Genomic DNA, 20,561 nt, shown 5'->3' on the forward strand with positions numbered 1-20,561 from the left:
ACCTTTTACCAAGATGTGTGCAAGAAGTTACGATTATCACATCAAGATTGTGAAAGCTCACTGCATAAACTGTAAAAATGTGCCCATAACAAATATGGCTGCCTCTGACTAAAATGCAATCAGTAGGCGCCACCTGGCTGTAGGAATAGATGTCAGCGGTGTAGTGTCATATTTTGCTCCCCATCGTAGAATGCTCCGGAAGTGACGTTGCGGCCAGAAATGTATCACTGAGCATGCGCGATGCATTTCAAACGCTTGCGCCATGCGTTCCAGAGGATTTTCAACAATGTAGTTCAGTGAAACCGTCAGATAATGTCACGGGAGTGAGGGGAGGTATTCGTGACGTTAACTTTAGACAGAGCGGAGAACGGCGGAGAGAGAGCGGGTAACCGTGGCTCGGGGAGGGGATTACCTCCCCTCACTTCCGTGACATTATCTGACAGTTTCACTGGTCTGCATTGTCGCAAATCCTTTGGAACGCATGGCGCAAGTGTTTGGAACGCATCGCGTATGCGCAGTGCTACGTTTCTGGCCGCAACGTCACTTCCGGGGCATTCTACGATGGGGAGCAAAATATGACACTACGCCGGCGCCATTTTGTTGAAGCCCCGAGGGTCTAGGCTGAAGTTCAGAGCCTGGGTGTCATGTAGGGATCATGAGATGTTTGTGCAGGGAGATGGGTGTTCATAGTACTGCCTTGTTCCTGTGTGAGGGGTATTGTATTGTTTAGTTTACTGCCTTTGTCTTCTTTGACAAGTCCTGTAAGGGATGTAATTATTGCCAGCCAATTAGCTAAATTCTGACCAAATCTTTACTGAATACAGATTGCACATATTTTATTAAAGAGAAGAATTGTTTCCATCAGCAGGTTTTTTTTTTTTTTTTAACAAAAAGTGAAATCAGCAGGTTAACAAACGCTAATTCCTTGTCCATGTTTGTGTATATTGTTATACTGTGTACTCTATCTCCAATGTAAATCAATAATAGGCAGACTGATGATTGATCAATGTTTATAATCTGTCTAATAGTGCATGATTGGTGCTAGTTAGATCAATAAGGATTGTAATCATGTCATTGCGGTATATAAAGGTGCTTTGTGGCTTTGCTTGGCTTCCGTATACGGGTGTGTTTTCATCAATGCTCCCATAGATTGGTACATTCCTTTTTTTCTGAGTGATCACGTGTTCGGCCTTCCCCATCCCGAGGTGTGTACCATTCTTCCTGGATATCCTGAATTTTTTTCCATAAAAAAAAAAAATATATATATATATTGTCTTAAAGTATAAGTAAGCCCCATAATTGAGAGAGAAAGAGCGGTAATCTGTTGTAAAAGCGGGAGGGTGTTGTCCTATATTCTTTATAGTTGGTTTGTAAACTTACTATATAATAGGAACAATCCCGTACTGTCGGGATCCACTGGTGCTCTTATTGATGGTGGTTGCTTCACCACCAGTAGTTGAACTGGACTGGTCTTAGGCATGTTGTTTGCCATATTGTAAGGGCAACAACACTCCCCTGCATAAATGTTGAGTTATGAGTAAACGTTGTCACCATCTTGGAGGAAATGCATCAGTAGGTGCTTACTGGCAGGATCACCAGGTACAACAACCGCAAATAAAGGACACCATGAGACGCTAAGTCAACAGGTTATACCAATTTTTTTATTCTTGGGTTTATATGCACTTTAAATATGGAGCAGGTGAATGTCACAGTCACCAGTTCCCCCAGGAAAAGAGCCAAAACATGGGAAATATCAGATTCAGAAGGCGAAGAGCCAGACTGTGTTCTAAAAGGGGGCGTCAAGGGAGCAGAGGCAGGAATGAAATGTATGCAAGTGTCGGATGATGCATATGACAGTCCATTTGCAAAGGCAGAACCTAAGGAGCTTTTGAGAGGCCAACAAGTAGACCTTGGGGCAGATGATGGGGAACTTGGCTGGACTAGAGCTGGAAGTGCAGAAGTTTCTGGCCTTCAGAAGGACCAGAGGGATGTCCATCATTTTCCAACTACATCAACTTTGTCACTACCTCTTCCTAAGTCCACCACGCCTAGTCCAGGGAAGAAGACAAGAAGGAAGAAGAGTCCAGAGGAGCTGGAGGCTGACAGAGCACAGGCTGAAGAAAAGAAGAGGGAGAAAGAACAAAAGCGTCAGGAGAAAGAGAAGATCAAGAATCTGGAAAAGGTGGAACGGGAGAAAAGGAAAGAATCTGCACAAGCTCTGAAGCTTCTGAGGCCGGATCAGTGTGGAAAATATATGGTTGTTCAGGTGGATGCAGGTAGGAAAATGTCCTACACTTATTTTTCTCAGTTTCTAAAAGCAGATTTTGACCAATGGTAGCTCTTAACCACTTTGCATCCAGCCCAATTCTGACATTTCTTTCCTACATGTAAAATTCCTAATTTTTTTTGCTAGAAAATTACATAGAACCCCCAAACATTATATATGTTTTTTTTAGCAAAGACCCTAGGGAATACAATGGCGCTCATTGCAACTTTTTATCTCGCACGGTATTTGCGCAGCAATTTTTCGAGTTAGCCTAATTTTTTTGCATAATGTGAAAGATGGGGGGGGGGGGCGTCCCCTCCCGCCGCCCGTAAGAACGATCAAGCGGTGGAACAGCCGCTATGATCGTTCTTATGGTGCAGGGAATCGCCGGCTGAAAACGGCAATATCTGAATGATGCCTGTGGCCTCAGGCATCATTTAGATGTAACCACTGAAAGCCCATGATGTCAATAGATGTAGTGTGGGGGCGCCAAGTGGTTAAAGTGACCAGAATCAGTATGTTGGTAGGTGGGACACATTAGGAATTGGTACTAGATCAATTTTCCCTCCTGGTGCATGCTACCTTTGCAGCTCGTTGCAGGACCAAAATCGTGTAACTGGTGGGATGAACCTCTAGGTTCTCACATGCAGGGTTTACAAAAAAAATGGGACCCATTGAAAATTGCCAATATATATATATATATATATATATATATATATATATATATATATATATATATATATAATATAATATAAAATGTTCTTTGGTCAATGCTATCATTTCAGATCAGCTTTTTTAGTATCATAGCAGCTTTTGGCAGGGCCATAATCTGGTATCTGGTTGGATAGGCCTCATGTTCCTACATGTAGAGTTTACAAACAAATGGGACACTTTGAGAACTAGCACTATAAACTGTCCTTTGGTACATGCTATCATTTTCAGATACGCTTTTGGTATAATAGCAGTTCTCACCAGGACCACATTTTGGTAGCTGGTGGGATAGACCTCTATATTCTTACATTTGGGGTTTACAAACAAAAGAGACACATTGTCTTTTGGCGCATGCTACCCTTTCAGATCAGCTTTTAGTATGACAACAGCGTTTGGCAGGACCAAAATCTTGTAGCTGGTAGGGTAGACCTCCTAAGATCTTGCATGTAGGGTTTACAAACAAATAGGACACATTATAAATTGTTCTTTAGTGCATTCTAGCATTACAGATCAGCTTCTAGAATCGTTGCAAAACACACATATATGTCTAAATTGCTTTATTGATTGATCCCTTACTGCGCAGGTCTTCTCCAAGATGCAGGGTCAGAAGATCTGCTGGAAGTCCTAAGATCATCTGGGTATGCTTACTCCTTAGAGCCACACTCTGTGCCATGGAGCATTACTTGGAGAAGAGAGATGCCTGTTGACTGGACATGTGTAGTAAGTTGTGATTGGAACAGATAACACTTACCGTATATACTCGAGTATAAGCCGATATTTTCAGCCCCTTTTTTTAGGCTGAAAGTGCCCCCCTCGGCTTATACTCGAGTCACCGCCGTCTGCCTACCCGATCAGCGTGTCGTGCAGACAGACGGCGGCCATTCCACTATTCAAAAGCCGCGCCTCCCTGTCTGTGATAGGCGGAACACTTAATTTCCCAGCAGTCAGTGGTCCGCCTATCACGGACATCCGCTCATCCTCATACTACGGACGAGGATGAGAGGATGTCCGTGATAGGCGGAACACTGACTGCTGGGAAATTGAGTGTTCCGTCTATCACAGACGGAGGCGCGGCTTTTGAACAGTGGAATGGCCGCCGTCTGTCACAGACGAGGAGAAGAGGTGTGGCGATCCTGGCATGGCCGCCGTATGTTTTTACATGCAGATCGCTGCAGAAGGACACAGGCTGCAGAAGGACAAAGAGGCACAGGACACAGGTAGGCTGGACACAGGTAGGCTGGACACAGGGATGGACACAGGGATGGACACAGGGATGGACACAGCGATGGACACAGCGATGGACACAGGGATGGACACAGGGATGGACAGGCATGTCTCACCCTCGGCTTATACACGAGTCAATACGTTTTCCCATTTTTTTGTGGTAAATTAGGGGCCTCGGCTTATATTCGGATCGACCTATACTCGAGTATATACGGTATTTGTATTATGGTAAAGAGCAAAGGGAGGGGGATTATTGCAGTGCCATCAACAACTCAATACAAAAAATATATAGAAAAAACAAATGTTGAATTTTATTACAATAGATTAAAAACATTTAGTACATTAGTCACAAGAGGATTGACACTCCAAAATGGGATCAGAACCCAAAATCGTAGACTTCCTACAGATAGAAAAAAATAGTGGCTGAAACCATTCTCCATCCATATCTGAAATTGCACTTTTGCTTTTTCCTTTTAAATGAGTAAAGCCCAGATCAAGGGTGTTTCACTAGTGACCTGGTCAATTTAAACATTTATATATCATAAAAGAAATTATGGATGTTCCATTCTCTGTTCTTTTTTATTCCAGGAAGGTCTGGAACTGTGTAAAGGGGAAGAAAATCAAATGCTGATACTGGTGGAGCCCAGAGAATTCCTTAAGAGTGTCTTCTATTACATTCAGGTAAAATGTGGGAAGATGAAGATCATGCAGAATTGCGCACATGGTTATAGTTGCGTTTAGGGCAGTTCATTCTTGGCAGTGGGCTGCCCTACACGTGAGAAACGTGGAAAAGAAGTCCCTGACCCTTTCCAAAATCACGCCGCACCCTGTATTTTGGCATGTGTGAAAACGTGTGGGGGTGCCATTAAGTATTAATAAATACTAATAATAAATAATAGTTCTTAAACCTATTGTGCGATGTTGTTGCACTGTATTTTTTTAAGACTTCAAATAAAAATTAAACATACATCCAAAGCATTTTGGACGTATGAATGGCAATGTATTAACATCCTCACTAAGAATTGTGAGGACTGTGAGAAAAAAGATTGAGGGGAAAGAACAGTGAGAAAAAAAGTCCTCAAGAGTATATCCATGTGAATAATCCACTTAACATATCCCCAGTGCGATCCACCACCATGCCACATGTAGACTCTTACGAAATGAGGAGACCCCAAATTATAGGCGGTCCAACTGCGCCTAATGCCGCGTACACACGATCAAATGTACCCCTACCCATTCACCTGTAAAATAAAAGTACAAAAAAACACAACACACGAGATAAAATATTTTATTGCACAGCTCCGGGGGTCTTCCGTCTTCGGGGGTCTTCTCGCCGGACTCCTCCGCTATCTTCTTGTAGCTCTTTTGCTAGCGGAGGAGTCCGGCTTTCTTCCTCACCGCCGGCCTCTTCTTCCGACTTCGGGGGTCTTGTCCCCCTCTTCGGTTCTTCTGCCGGGCCACCGCTCCTTCTTCTAGCTCTTTTACAGGCGGTGGCCCGGTCTTCTGTCACCGCCGCCGCCGCCTTCTGTTCTTCTTCTTCTTCTTCTTCTGCTTCTTCTCCTGGAGATGTTGACTCGACGCTCTCTCCGGCCACAATGCCAGGGATGCGCTGCGTGGCCAGTTATATAGGGACAAGGGGCAGTGTCACATGGCTTTATGTCACATGGGTTGGTGTCACATGGTGACCCCGCCCCCTTACGATGTCACAGTCCCCATGTGACCAACCCATGTGACATAAAGCCATGTGACACCGCCCCTTGTCCCTATATAAGTGGCAGCGCAGGGCGTCCCTGGCATTGCGGCCGGAGAGAGCGTCGAGTCAACATCTCCTGGCGAAGAAGTAGAAGAGGAAGAAGAACGGAAGGCGGCGGCGGCGACAGAAGACCGGGCCACCGCCTGTAAAAGAGCTAGAAGAAGGCGCGGTGGCCCGGCAGAAGAACCGAAGAGGGGGACAAGACCCCTGAAGTCGGAAGAAGAGGCCGGCGGTGAGGAAGAAAGCTGGGCTCCTCCGCTAGCAAAAGAGCTACAAGAAGATAGCGGAGGAGTCCGGCGAGAAGACCCCGAAGACGGAAGACCCCCGGAGCTGTGCAATAAACTATTTTATCTAGTGTGTTGTGTTTTTTTTGTACTTTTATTTTACAGGTGAATGGGTAGGGGTACATTGTACCCCATACTCATTCACATAGGGTGGGGGGCCGGTATCTGGGGCCCCCTTATTAAAGGGGGCTCCCGGATTCCGATAAGCCCCACGCCCGCAGACCCCGACAACCAACGGCCAGGGTTGTCGGGAAGAGGCCCTTGTCCTCATCAACATGGGGACAAGGTGCTTTGGGGTGGGGGGCCGCGCGGCCCCCCCCTCCCCAAGGCACCCCCCATGTTGAGGGCACGCGGCCTGGTACGGCTCAGGAGGGGGGGCGCTCGCTCGCCCCCCTTTCCTGGCCGGCCGGGTAGCGTGCTCGGACAAGGGTCTGTTGTGGACTTGGGGGGGGGGACCCCCACACCGTTTTTTTCGGCGTTGGGGTTCCCCTTTAAGTCCATACCAGGCGGCGGGGCCAGCGACGTCTCCTTCGCGGGCCCCGCCTACCTGGAGACGCGCTCGAAATGAGCGGACTTTCCTCCGCTTGTGTGGGCGAGTCCGTTCATTTCAAAAGTAGAGCGGATAGTACGGCGGACTTAGTACGCCGTATTAGTCCGCTCAAAAAGTGCCGTGTGTGGGCAAGTAGCCCGTTCGGAAAGTCCGATGGACAGTCTGGCGGAAAGTACGCCAGACTAAGTACGTCGGACAGACGGCTACGTGTGTACGCGGCTTTAGAATATTGGACACCGCTGCAGCCAATGCATGTAGCAGTAGGGGAACCAAGAGCACACCAACAGGGAGACTCGATCGGATCGCCTCGTTTGCTCCATAGATCTGCCAAAGGAAACATATAACAGCCTCTCATAGTGTAAAACTGCTTTCTTTATTAGTAAAATAACTGTTTATCTACTCACAATCTCTTCACATATACAAGAGTGTCAAACAGTATACAGCTCCGTGGGTTCCAGCTCCAGTGTGCAAAAGTGGGAAAAAATGGTCTTTGGGGCCCAGCAGTGAAAAGGTTAATACCACCCTTGCAAGATATAAAGTAGCTGATCTCTGTCCATTCCAGGCCCCTGAAAACTCCAGGACTTGTGAGACTCCGTCCTCTGTGTTTGGAATAGATAGAAAATGTTCTGGAAAGAAGACCACCTTGGCTGTTTTGGGGTTACGTGATTATAGAAGGTAAATCAAAATACAGACTGCCGCTTTCATTGAAGGGGACCGTTTGCTTTTGAAATAATGCCATCAGTCTGATTCAAGTTACATTTATTTATTTTTGGCCAAAAAACTTTATATTCAAAAGCTACCGTTTTCAATAGTCAGCCTGATTTTAAGATGGAAGTCTGGCTTATGGGTTGAGACTTAAGGTTAAAGTGATTATAAACCCTTCCATACTCCCAAAAAAATGACCGGCCCCAGGCGATATAGAGAGCTGAAACAACAAATCCTCTTGCGTAGGTTGTACTTGTTTATCTGCAGACTTCTCTTCATCTGTTCAAAGTTCATAAATTAAAAAGCTTGTCTGAGGTATCAGAAAAAAGTGGGTGGAGAGCGGAAGTTACTCTGCAGACGTCAGAGAGACAAATTCTGAGATCTAATTGGAGGAAAGGGACACACCCCCCTTCACACAGCACTCAGGAACAGGGCTGAGGCTGCCAATTAGCTGGATAAATCTCCCTGTCACCCTTTTTTCTCTTGGTGTCAGGAAAACTTGTCAGAATGGATAGCATTATATTGAGGAAAAAAGCAGTAGACAGAAATAACATTTAGCGCTCTTAACTGAGACAAGTGTACATTATAGAGGGATATGCTTTGTTTATAGTTCATGTCTGAAGATTAAAACCTCTTGAAATGTTGAAAGGGTAAAATTTAAGTTTAGGGAGTTAAGGTTTTGTGTGAGTGTGTGTGTGTGGGGGGGGTATAAGGCATGGTTTCCTCCCCCTTTGCTAAATTTTAATATTGTGTCCACTATAATAAATAAAAAATATATATTTATCGAGTATATGCGTTCAGGCCTGCAGAGCATTGAAAGTGTGATCAGTGTATTGTGGGTGCAATTGACAGGTTCTCTGTTTTTTTTACCCCAAATCCCAGGTCCATATGGAGGTCTGGATCTTCTATTATGGGGCTGCAGGAAGTAAACAGTAGACAGTAATTGCAGTGACATCACCACACTGCTGCTGGCACAGTCCGTAGGTTTTTCTGCTAAGGTGGTGGCCAAGGATTCACATCAATTAGGTTTTTTTTTTTTGCCAAAAGCCCCACACTAGCAATGTCAGACTTCTGGTTCCAAAAGCTGACATACCAAAGAAGTGATTTCTCTTTTTATGCTTGGAGATGGAAAACATTGATGTGGTGTATAAGTGAACTAACTGAGTTTTTGCAGTAAATTTTCTTTTGGCCACTAGATGTCAAAGACTGTCACATAAGATGGAGAGACACTCTCTGGAGCCAAGCCTTTGTTATGATGAACAGCCAGAAAGCCATGTGACCAGGCAACATATAGATGAGGTTGGTGGCTAATCTACATTTAAATTCCAGTCTTTAGTTAGAGACTTTTTCATACATCATCTTCTAGGATTCGTTTTTATCCAGTGGAAAAAATAGAACGTACATTTTCAATGCAATTTTTTTGTTTAAGCCCCAGTTCAGTCGCATAACAAGTCAAAATACATTCATTTTATTGGCAGCCGTTCCAATCATTGTGACTCTAGTTACCGGGGCATTTAAAAAGGGTCCTGCACTACTCTGATCTCAATGCGACTTGAGTCACTTAGGCTCTAATGTCGCATGAAAGTCGCACTGCATTTGTCACACTGGAAATTGCACAATAATGGGGATGCAGCAGTGTGAATCGAGGATGAAAGTGATGGTAAGTGGCGGTTCACACAGGAGCGACCTGTCAGGGCAACCAAGTCGTGCTCCTTGCATTGCAAAGGAACCGTCCTAATAGGAGGGACACAGGAGCAGAGAGGAGAACAGATATCAGGCTGCTGATGACAGAGGCAGGTAAACTGACCAGTGTCTGGTCTCAGCAGCCATGATACACCGTGGTCGGTTTACAGAGGGGTGGGGAGAAACTGTCAGGATCAGACAGGTTTTTTTCGGTGTTATGGGGTGCGGGGGGGGGGGGCAAATGACACAGGACAAACATTGTGTCATATAACATGCTTTAAAGGAGCAGGATCCATTATTTTTTTGAGTTAACAAACGCTTTAAGCTTTAATTATTATTTTTTTTCATTAAAATAATAAACGTATTCTTACCTGCTCTGTGCTCCTGGCTTATCCCGCCTGCCAGGTGCCCCCAAAGCAAGCAGATTGCTATGGGGGCACCCGAGCCAAGCCGATGTTCTGTGTTCATTCACATATGGTGCCCCGGTTCAGCCCTGCCGCCACCTTTCTCTTGATTGGTTCACGGACTGTGATTGACAGCAGCGGGAGCCATAGCCAGTTAGGAGTGTGAGTTCCCGGAGAGGCAAGGCTCTTGTAAACATTTCTGTAACAAGAGGAGGCTCGGATGAGTATTAGGGGGCTGCAGCACACAGGGTTTTTTACCTTCGTGCAAAGAATGCATTTTCCACCCAAAAATGGAACTTCCACTTTAAGTGATGGTGATGCCCTGACATGCCACATTTAGCATGTCATTTTTTTGATGGGGGAGCAGATACCCTCTTTTTAGAGGCACCCAGCTCCCACTTCCTCCCGGGACTTTGCGTCACCGTAAGGAATTTCACCTCTCCCCCCCCCCCCCCCCCCCTCCCTGCAATCTTCTGGGACACATCACAGGTTCTAGAAGATTACCCAGCCATTCACAGCAGGCAGCACAGCTTGCACATGCGTAGTGCATGCCCAGCTTTGAAGCCACAGCCTGGTGCCTACAGTTACAATGCAGGCGCCGCATAGAGGAGGGGCAGACGAGAGGGGCTTTGTTTGCCTGCATCGCTGGACCACGGGTCAGGTGAGTGTCCAATTATTAAAAGTCAGCAGCTACACTTTTTGTAGCTGCTGACTTTTAAATGGGTGGCACTCCACTTTAAGATAAACATTTTTGCCTTTACAACCTTTAAGCAAGAGCCTAAAATGAATTTTGCTTTGCTACAAAATGGTTTACTTTGCTGCATTGTATCCTAAGGGGGCCTGCATGGCCCGATTAGTCTATGCTTTCTGAATACATTTTTGTCTTAAAGCAAAACTAAAGACACACATACTTACCTTCGTTCCAACAACGCCTGCCAACGCTGGCATCTTGTCCCTGGGTTCCCTTGATTGGCTGGCACAGGATGACATCACTCTCATGCATGCGTTTTAGTGCGGGTGGAAGGCACAGGTGCAGCATCCAGCTTCATTGCCAGTATTCTGTTTATTTGTGCCCTCCGTTGAAAATTGCCTCCACATGAGCAGAACTGAAGGGCACACCAGCTGATTTCCCAATCAGCTGGCTTAACTTCTCCATAGCGCATGCACATATCGTAGGAGGCTTTTTTTTTTGGATGGGAGATACCATTTGATGGGTGCAATTGAATGCTATGCAAAGAGCAGAGAGATACCGTATTTGTCAGATTGTGCCTTGCTTTTGCACCATGGCTTTACAATGTGCTCAAGGTCCAATTTTGTCTGTGTTGCAGGGCGGGTTTAGTGTGTTGAATGGCAGGTTTTGCCTGTGTGTAACGGCTACTTTTTTGTAGTGAATGTAAAATATTTCTATAAGAAAAGGAGTGACCTTTACATCCCTTTACAAGACCGTTTTGGTTTGGGGCAGTTTAGGGTTCCCATGTTGCACCATGCTACACCCTAAATATAGATGGAAAATGGTGCAAAAAATGGAGTCGCCCTTTAACCTTATTTTTTCTCTCATTTAATATCACTCTCTGGTATGCTGTCAAATCTAAAAGCTAAATCTAAAAGCTGAAATTAGCACATTAAGCATTATGTATATCATAGTAAAGTTTATCCCTGTGATGTCACCTCCTGTAATAACTATTGCCCTCCTCTGGGGGGCGGGTAGGCTCTTGTCTTTCTACAGCTCTTCCATGAGACAGAAGTGTTATTCTTGGATACATGGAGAGAACTGGGGCAACATGTGTGCGCTGTGACCAAGAGTATAGCTCAGCGTCCGTCCCGGTGAGTTCACAAACAAGTGACTGGATGATGTATATTCATTGTGGGCGACAAGAGCCGCTTTATAATAAATTCCCAGCTTTTAATGGGTTATTTGGATTTCTGCTGTGAAACATTTTCAGATGGTATAAAGGAAAAATAATTTACATTTAAATTCGTCTATTTTGAAACCACTGAAAGCCTACTAAATTATTTCGGTTTAGGTGTAGACCAATAACCAAACTGCAACATCTTGAAATAACATACACTTATGCCCCGTACACGCGATCCGAATACCGTACGACCATTTTCGGTTAATAATCGCAAGTAGAAATTGAATAGCTAAATAAAGTCACAAAAATTCTCGTACAATAGATAGTTGTAATGTATTTGTATTGTATTGTATTTTCAGACGACAACTACCGGTATACTGTCTAAACAAAAATCGTACGATCTGGAATCGTACGTGGAAAATTTCCGTGCATGGCCGATCTAATAATATCGCATGAACGGTCGTGATCGGCTGTCGAAAGTAGTGTGCACACGATCCGAAAATCGTACGATCCTTCTTCGGGCGACCGTTTTCATACGATATTTGGATCGGATGTACGGGGCATTAAAGCGAAACTGAACCTTCCTATTCTTTACACGTTACTATACATTACCCTAATTGGTGCACAAAGATCTTGGTCCTGCAGGCATTATGCTACATATGCTTTTATTCAATCCTGCTGCGGTGAACTTTGGAGTTTTATTATGATACTTTGTGATATTCATGTTATTGTCATGTTGTACTATTATTATCACTATTACCATTATCATGTATTGTTTATTACTTTGTTTATCATTGTATTTATCGCTTGTAAATCCAACTGCAACGATTAATAAAATTCCTATTAATTCACCTTGTACTCTCTTGCTACCACATACTTCATGTAAAGTCCCAATGTCCCCCTTGTTCCCCCAGTGTGTTTTTAGGTAAGATTAAAAAATAAATAAAATCAAAATGCACACTATAGTTTCTGTGCTGTAATATGGCTACAAACGGCAACTAACCTACACATACAGTTTGGGAAAAAAGCATTTGATCCCCTGCTGATTTTGTACATTTGCCCACTGAGAAAGAAATGATCAGTCTATAATGTTAATGGTAGGTTTATTTTAACAGTGAGAGACAGAATAACAGCACAAATATACAGAAAACGCATTTCAAAAAAGTTATATATTTGCATTTTAATGAGGGAAATAAGTATTTGATCCCCTATCAATCGGCAAGATTTCTGGCTCCCAGGTGTCTTCTATACAGGTATTGAGCTGAGATCAGGAGCACTCTCTTAATGGGATTTCTCCAAATCCCAGCTTGTTACCTGTATAAAAAGACACCTGTCCACAGAAGCGATCATATTCCAATCTCTCCACCATGGCCAAGACCAAAGAGCTGTCCAAGGATGTCAGGGACAAGATTGTAAACCTACACAAGGCTGGAATGGGCTACAAGACCATCGCCAAGCAGCTTTGGTGAGAGGGTGACAACAGTTGGTGCGATTTATTCGCAAATGGAAGAAGCACAAAATAACTGTCAATCTCCCTCGGTCTGGTGTTCCATGCAAGATCTCACCTAGTGGAGTTTCAGTGATCATGAGAACGGTGAGGAATCGGCCCACAACTACACGGGAGAATCTTCTCAATGATCTCAAGGCAGATGGGACAATAGTCACCAAAAAAAACAATTGGTGACACACTACGCAGTGAAGGACTGAAATTGTGCGTCGCCCTGCTCAAGAAAGCACATGTACAGGCCTGTCTGAAGTTTGCAAATGAACATCTGCATGATTCAGAGGTGAACTGGGTGAAAGTGTTGTGATCAGATGAGACCAAAACCATACTCTTTGGCATCAACCTAACTTGCTGTGTTTGGTGGAGGAGGAATGCTGCCTATGACCCTAAGAACATCATCCCCACTATCAAACATGGAGATAGAAACATTATTCTTTGGGGGTCTTTTTCTGCTTAGGGGACAGGACAACTTCACTGCATCAAAGAGACATGGCCATGTACCGTCAAATCTTGGGTGAGAACCTCCTTCACTCAGCCAGGGCATTGAAAATGGGTCGTGGATGGGAATTCCAGCATTACAATGGCACAAAACACATGGTCAGGTCAACAAAGGAGTGGCCCAAGAAGAAGCACATTAAGGTCCTGGAGTGGCCTAGCCAGTCTCCAGACCTTAATCCCATAGAAAATATGTGGAGGATGCTGAAGGTTCGAGTTACGAAACATCAGCCTCGAAAACCTTAACGGTTTCCAGGTCAACTCCTGTATATATATGGCGACAGAATGGCTCTGCTGCGCGAATCATTGTGTGTATATATACTGCAGCCGCTTTAAAAGCCATAGCAGGCGTGCGCCTGCTGCACGGCAGGGGACCTGATGCGCGATCCTCGCCGGCTACCCGCAATTGCTAGGATGAGAACAGAAACGGGGATTTGTGTGTGTAAACACACAAATCCTGTCCTGTCAGGGGAGGAGAAAAAGATCATGTGTTCCTACTAAGTAGGAACAATTATCTGTTTGTTTTCACTCAATCAGTCCAATCCCCTCACAGTTAGAACACACCTAGGGAACAAACAGTTAACCCCTTGATCGACCCCTTCCCTGCCACTGACATTTTATACAGTAATCAGTGGCTATTTTTAGCTCTGATCGCTGTATAAATGTCAATGGTCCCAAAAAAGTATAAAAAGCGTCTTATTTGTCTGCTGCAATATTGCAGTCCCAATAAAAATCGCTGATCACCGCCATTACTAGTAAAAAATAATAAAAATTCCTAAAATCCTATCCCTTATTTTGTAGACGCTATAACTTTTGGGCAAACCACTCAATATATGCTTGTTTCGATTTTATTTATTTTACCAAAAATATGTAGAAGAATACATATCGGCCTAAACTGAGGAAAAAAATCTGTGTTGTTTTTTTGGGGGGGGGGATATTTATTATAGCAAAAAGTAAAAATGTTTTTTTTTTTTTTTTTTAAATTGACGGTCTGCTTTTGTTTATAGTGCAAAAAATAAAAACCGCAGAGGTGATCAAACACTACCAAAAGAAAAACCCTATTTGTCGGGGGAAAAAAGGACGTCAATTTTGTTTTGGTACAGCGTTGCACGACCGCGCAATTGTCAGTTAAAGCAACGCAGTTCCGTATTGCAAAAAAATGGCCTGGTCAGGAAGGGGGTATATTCTTCCGGGACTGAAGTGGTTAATGACTTGGAGAGGATCTGCAAAATCCCTCCTAAGATGTGTGCAAACCTGGTGGCCAACTACAAGAAACATCTGACCTCTGTGATTGCCACCAAGTACTAAGTCATGTTTTGCGAAGGGATCAAATACTTTTCACTCATTAAAATGCAAATCAATTTCTAACTTTTTTGAAATGCGTTTTTCTGGATAATTTTGTTGTTATTCTGTTTCTCACTCTTAAAATAAACCAACCAGTAAAAGTATAGACTGATAATTTCTTTGTCAGTGGGCAAAGTACAAAATCAATAGGGGATCAAATACTTTTTTTCCCTCACTGTATGTGATATCACTACAATCGTCAGAAGCAGGAGGTTTTATTTTGGCTGGTTCTTTTTTACTATTTTGGCCCAGTTTTCCTTTGATAATAACCATTTGCCATCAAATTAAAGCCCACTTTGTCCTGGAAAAAAAAACAACCACTTGGATGTACAAAGTAGTTGTGATGATGTGTATGGTTTTACTAACACATGTCAAAGTTGCAAAATTGTGCTTGGGCATTAAGATTTGTTTTACCCTTAGGCGCGAAGGGGTTAAGTGATGGTGCAGTAAGGTGGACCATGGTATACAACATTCTCTTTGTGTCCGCAGATTTTTCTTGGAGGCTCAGAGCTACTCTTTCTGCACCTCAGCAGGCACCTGGCGAGGTTGGGGACCCAAAGGATCACTCGCTGGCTTACCATTGGCCTGGAGGAGACAGATTCAGCAGTTCAACAGAGTCAGTCCAAGAATGGCTGCAGCTATAACCGAGGCCTATCCTTCTCCACAACTCCTTCTGCAGGTCAGTGTATTTTGTGTAATGTTGTTTTCTGCCCGGAATCCACATATGGGGGGGTTGATTTCATAAGACTGGAGTGTGCAAAATCCGGTGCAGCTCTGCATAGAAACCAATCAAATAGAAGAAAGAGGGGGCGCCTCTGGGTGCAGATTTTTTTCAAAAGTTTATTCACAATTTCTCAGTAACAAAAGAATTTGCACTCACATGTTCCGAAGTTAAAACGAGCATTAAAAAACAAGAGGGGTCATCTGATTCAATCCGTCATCTTAATAGTCCGGTCCGCATGTGTCATCTTGCATTTCTCAGAGCGTTTCCACTGATAAGATGTTTAGAAAATGCCGGCTTGTAGTGGACGCAGAGGATGTAAACTCAGAACGAGGCTTGGTATGCTCAGGCAAGCGGGACACGGGGCTATGACGTCATGTATGGGCAACGCATTTCCTGAGCGTTCAGGTCGAGATGGAAGCACGACCGCACTCTTTCATCAGGCCAAAAACAGTTTTTGGCCTGATGAAAGACACAACGTCGTAGCCCCGCGTCTCGCTTGCCTGAGCATACCAAGCCTCGTTCTGAGTTTACATCCTCTGCGTCCACTACAAGCCGGCATTTTCAAAACATCTTATCAGTGGAAACGCTCTGAGAAATGCAAGATAACACATGCGGACCGGACTATTAAGAGGATGGATTGAATCAGATGACCCCTCCTTCTTTTTTTTTTTTTTTTTTTTTTTTTAATGCTCGTTTTAACTTCGGAACATGTGCGTGCAAATTGTTTTGTTACTGAAAAATTGTAAGTAAACTTTTGAAAAAAATCTGCACCCAGAGGCACATTCTTCTCTTTGTACTTTTCAGCAATTTGGGAGCCCGGTTTCAGCTCCCTGATGGTGGCAGCCCTGCATGTGGAATTTCCCTCAAAAATGAACTAAGACATTTTCTTCTGACTTGACTGTTTAGATACAGTATCATGATGTATTCATCATTTCCCTTTTTATGTAGACCGCCCTCCCCCTCCTTGCTGGGGCATATTATTATATGAAGTTGGCGCCTTAACATGTCTTGTATAGAAACCAATAAGCTTCCAGGTTTTTGTCAAAGCTTAAAGTGGAGGGCCACCCTAAAAAACAAAACTATATTAAAATCTTCCAAAAAATATTTAAAAACATTTTTGTTTTCATTTTTTTTTTTTTTTTTTTACTTACCAGAAATGCCTGTTGCTAGGCAGATCGTCCTAATCTGCCTCTTCCTACTCCGTGGTGATCTTCTCTGGTCTTCGGTCTTCTCCTATGCGCATTGTCTTCTAGGGAATGGGGTGCGGTGTGTTCTGGGAACTGTGTGTGTCCCAGAACACAGCGCGCCCCATTCACAAAGCGCTGAGCGACTCGCGCATGCGCAGTAGGAAGCAGGCAGTGAAGCCGCAAGGCTCCACTGCCTGTTTAACTTAGATAGAATGGCGGCGCCAGGACCCGAGAGCCGAAGGATGGGGCGGCCTCGGACGGCCGACATCGTGGGCACCCTGGACAGGTAAGTAGCTGCTGACTTAAAAAAATAAAAATTCAGCTGGCCCTCCCCTATAAAGTGATTGTAAGGGTTTGTTTTTTCTTTTTTTTAAATGACAAACATATCATACTTCTCTCCACTGTGCAGCTCGTTTTGCACAGAGTGGCCCCGAACCTGGTCTTCTGGGGTCCCTCGATGGCTCTTGCGGCTCCTCCCCACATCAGATGACCCCCTGGGAGAGGCACTCTCCCGAGGGGGTTACCTTGCGGTCACGATCCCAAGTCCAGCATTTGGCATCCATAGACGCTGATTGTAACCAGTGTTTGTGTACTGTGTTGGGTGCTTTTACTAGGGGAAGGGATAGATTGTATTCCCTACTTTGCAGGGAAAGAAAATTCATCCCTTTCCCCCTGTGGGCACAAAGGTCTGCCTGTTTACTAAGGCAGAGCTCCTTTCTGTGTGTTTTCCCAACGATCGGCAGGCATCCATTCGCCAGCACCTGCTGATTGCCCGACAAATCACAGCAGAAGTGGTGCGCCCCCTACCTGGAAGGGCCAGATCATACGTACTAGGTACGTGATCTGACGCGGAAGAGCCGCTTTGCTGCCGTACATCCTTGTAATGTGGTCGGCGAGTGGTTAATAGAGGCATACATTAAAGCAGTTCTGTATTCAAAATACATCATTTTAAATTGGTATCAGCCTGTTGCATTCCCCTTTACAGCAGAGCTCACAAAGGAGGAAGCACAAGCACCTAATCAGGTGTTGCTGCAATGCAAAATGAGCATGCTGACGGGAGGAGAGAGCTGAGTGCTGAAGGAATGAGCTCAGTGTGCTGCTTCTCCTTTCATTGCCTTGACACAGGGTGGAAAAAGTAGACCTGTAAGTAAAAGTGAATCTGCAGCAGAAAAAAAATAAAAATCATCAGGTCCTCTCCCCTTCTAGAGAAGGATGTGCTCTGGCAGAGTTGTATAAATTTTAGGAAAGGAAGGGCAGAATTATAACTTTTAGCACAGGGGTGTCCAGCCTTTTGACTCTCCTGGGCCACATTTGAAGAAGAGGAAATGTCTTGGCCCACACATAAAATACACTAACAATAAGGCCCCATTCACACTTCGTGATTTTGAATTGCAGGCAGAATCGCCAAGATTCTGCCCACGATTCCAAATCGCATGCCGATCTTGGCACTTTTGGGGGACAAGCTTTGTGCGATGTGTTTTGCCATGTGACTCTCTCACATGACAATCGTGAGAAAAATCAAATTGCGCATGAGATGCTAATAAGAATGAATGGGACCCAAACACGCATGGTGCGTTTTGCCACAATTGCAGTGTGATTTGGAATTGCAAGCAGAATCGCAGCGATTCAGCCCACAATTCAAAAATGCAAAGTGTGAATGAGGCATAATGCCGGCCATACACGGTTTCGAATTTCGAAAGAATTTTCTTTCGAAAATCGTATCTAAGAATTTTCGGACGAATTTCGCACCATTAGTGGGCTGCAGCAACAGCCGATTTTCGTGTGGAAATCAAATTTGAGGAATCGGACATGTTGGACATTTTTTGGAAAACAAATGATTTTCTAATCAATGATGGGAGAATCATGCGAGAAATGTAATAAGAAAAGAAAATTAATGGAGAGAAAAGAAGATTCCCGGCCACAAAAACTTTTTTGTAGCAACATGAGGTGAAATTAAAGGCTTGGTCGGCGGAATTTCAAAAAATCAATGGTGATCGGCTCACAAAACGAACTTTCTGATTTTGAAAAGAAAATTAGTCCGAAATTCAATCATGTATGGCCTGCATAAGGATAGCTGATAAGCAGGAAATAATAAGGCAGATGATCGGATTTCAGATATGTGCTGTGTATTCAGGCTGTGTGTGTGCAGTGCAGGGATGGGAGACAGCCAGGCATAGTGTCAGAGGTAGAGGGTGGGGGGCTTTTGGGGGGGTGCAACCCACCCCATGCACTCACCTATATCCGACCCTGCGGCATGCACTTGGCTGGCACTAGCTCACAGGAGTCCCTGCATGTGCCACCAGTGCAAACACTCCAGATGTTCCTGGGCTCTGCCAGCCACTGCTGCAGGTGCTATGCCAAACATGGCATCCCTCTTGATGTGAGTTGGCCACGTTCATAACCGCAAGTTTATAATTTTCTATTGGGCCATCTGCATAGCCCCCTTTGGCATCAAATTGTACACCCCCTGCGTTAGCAGGTAAAGAAGCTGTCATGTTCATATGTCATCTACATGTTTAGCTGCTTCATATTAATTCCAATAGTCTGCGTAAAAAGCTGATGTTGTTCAAAGAAAGTGTATTCTATATCTTTTCTCTCTCTAGGCATATGGAGCATGTAATACCGATAAAGAGAGACTGTCTCTCCTCAGTAACCTGAGGGTACCACGTGCTGTAGGTGCCACAGACGATATGGATGATCCAGATGAGGGTGTCGCACAGTCTAATGACCAAGACCAGACAAGAGACAGGCGCATTGGTCCTGATTTGTCACGACGCATCTGGCTGTTCATGACATCAACCAATCCAGAGCTGGTATTGGATTTGAACTCCTAGTACATAATTACTGGTGCTTTTTTTTTTTCAGTAAAGTATTTATATTAAAAATATGTTTCCAATCAGTATAAAAAATAATAATTTACATGTGTGTTTTAATGACTGGCTGAATCACAGACTATGGAAAGGTCCATAGTCACTTTAGAGAAGTGGAAGGGAACTTATAAGCTAAAAGGGGCCTCAATTGCAACTCCAAACATCACTAAAGGGTCGCACATAATGTTCAATATATGTAATGCATAAGAGGGATCTCACAAACTGCTGAGCGAATAAAGGAAATGAGGCTCAGAGAGTGTGGACATGCTACGTCTTTGGCTGGGGATATCCTGCAGAAGAAAATATGTTGCATGTTCCTAGTTTCATGAGGTGAGTAGCAACCAATGCTATTACCCTAATCAATGTTTCTACTACAAACTGCTGAGGTCTGAGGGCCGCACATCAAGGACCAGAGTGCCACATGTGACTCTTGGCCTGCAGGTTGGGCACCAGAGCAGATCATACTGGCCAAATGTCCATTGACATTTTGGCTGTTTTGTTATCACAACGGTGTGGTAACGCATGCGCTATAACATGTTACATCTTGTCTTAAGCCTTGTACACACGGTCGGAGAATCCGTCAGAATGTGTCCTATCGGGCCGTGTCGTCGGATAATCCGACTGTGTGTGGTATGCATCGGACTGATTCCGTCCGAATCTCCGTCGGACCCAATTTTCCAATATGTTGGAAATATTTCACAACCAACTGGGCCGGTCGGACCTAATCCGATCATGTGTAGAGCATTTTGATCGGACCAAGAGCCACGCATGCTCAGATCAAATTCCTACATCAAAGCTATTGGCTACTAATCTGAATGTAGTCCCATCGTAACGAAATTACATCATCACATTCTGAAAGATCGGATTTTTCGCCAACTTTGTCCGACCGTGTGTATGCAACAGTTTCGGACAAGATCTGACGGACAAGATCCGACGGATTTGGTTGGCAAAATCTCCGACCGTGTGTACAGGGGCTAAGAGTATAATTAAATGAGAAGTATGGG

General features: G+C 44.3%; 1 protein-coding gene across 2 annotated transcripts; it reads left to right on the forward strand.

Annotated features, from left to right (window-relative positions):
* Nucleotides 1-354: 354 nt before the first annotated feature.
* EME2 (essential meiotic structure-specific endonuclease subunit 2) lies at nt 355-19,606 on the forward strand. Of its 2 annotated transcripts, XM_077449198.1 has the most exons (9): nt 355-868; nt 907-2,276; nt 3,561-3,697; nt 4,790-4,882; nt 7,351-7,463; nt 8,690-8,792; nt 11,289-11,404; nt 15,266-15,455; nt 19,291-19,606. In XM_077449198.1, the coding sequence occupies exons 2-9, from the start codon at nt 1,691-1,693 to the stop codon at nt 19,519-19,521; spliced, it is 1,569 nt and encodes a 522-aa protein (XP_077305324.1). In that variant the 5' UTR covers nt 355-868; nt 907-1,690; the 3' UTR covers nt 19,522-19,606. The 2 variants fall into 2 exon arrangements, with proteins under 2 accessions (XP_077305324.1, XP_077305325.1); XM_077449199.1 differs by having other exon boundaries at nt 355-2,276.
* Nucleotides 19,607-20,561: the final 955 nt, after the last annotated feature.

The sequence above is a fragment of the Lithobates pipiens genome, unplaced genomic scaffold (assembly GCF_037356315.1).
Source record: "Lithobates pipiens isolate NorthernLeopardFrog02 unplaced genomic scaffold, aLitPip1_a1.2 Scaffold_22, whole genome shotgun sequence".
In the NCBI taxonomy this organism is placed as follows: Eukaryota; Metazoa; Chordata; class Amphibia; order Anura; family Ranidae; genus Lithobates; species Lithobates pipiens.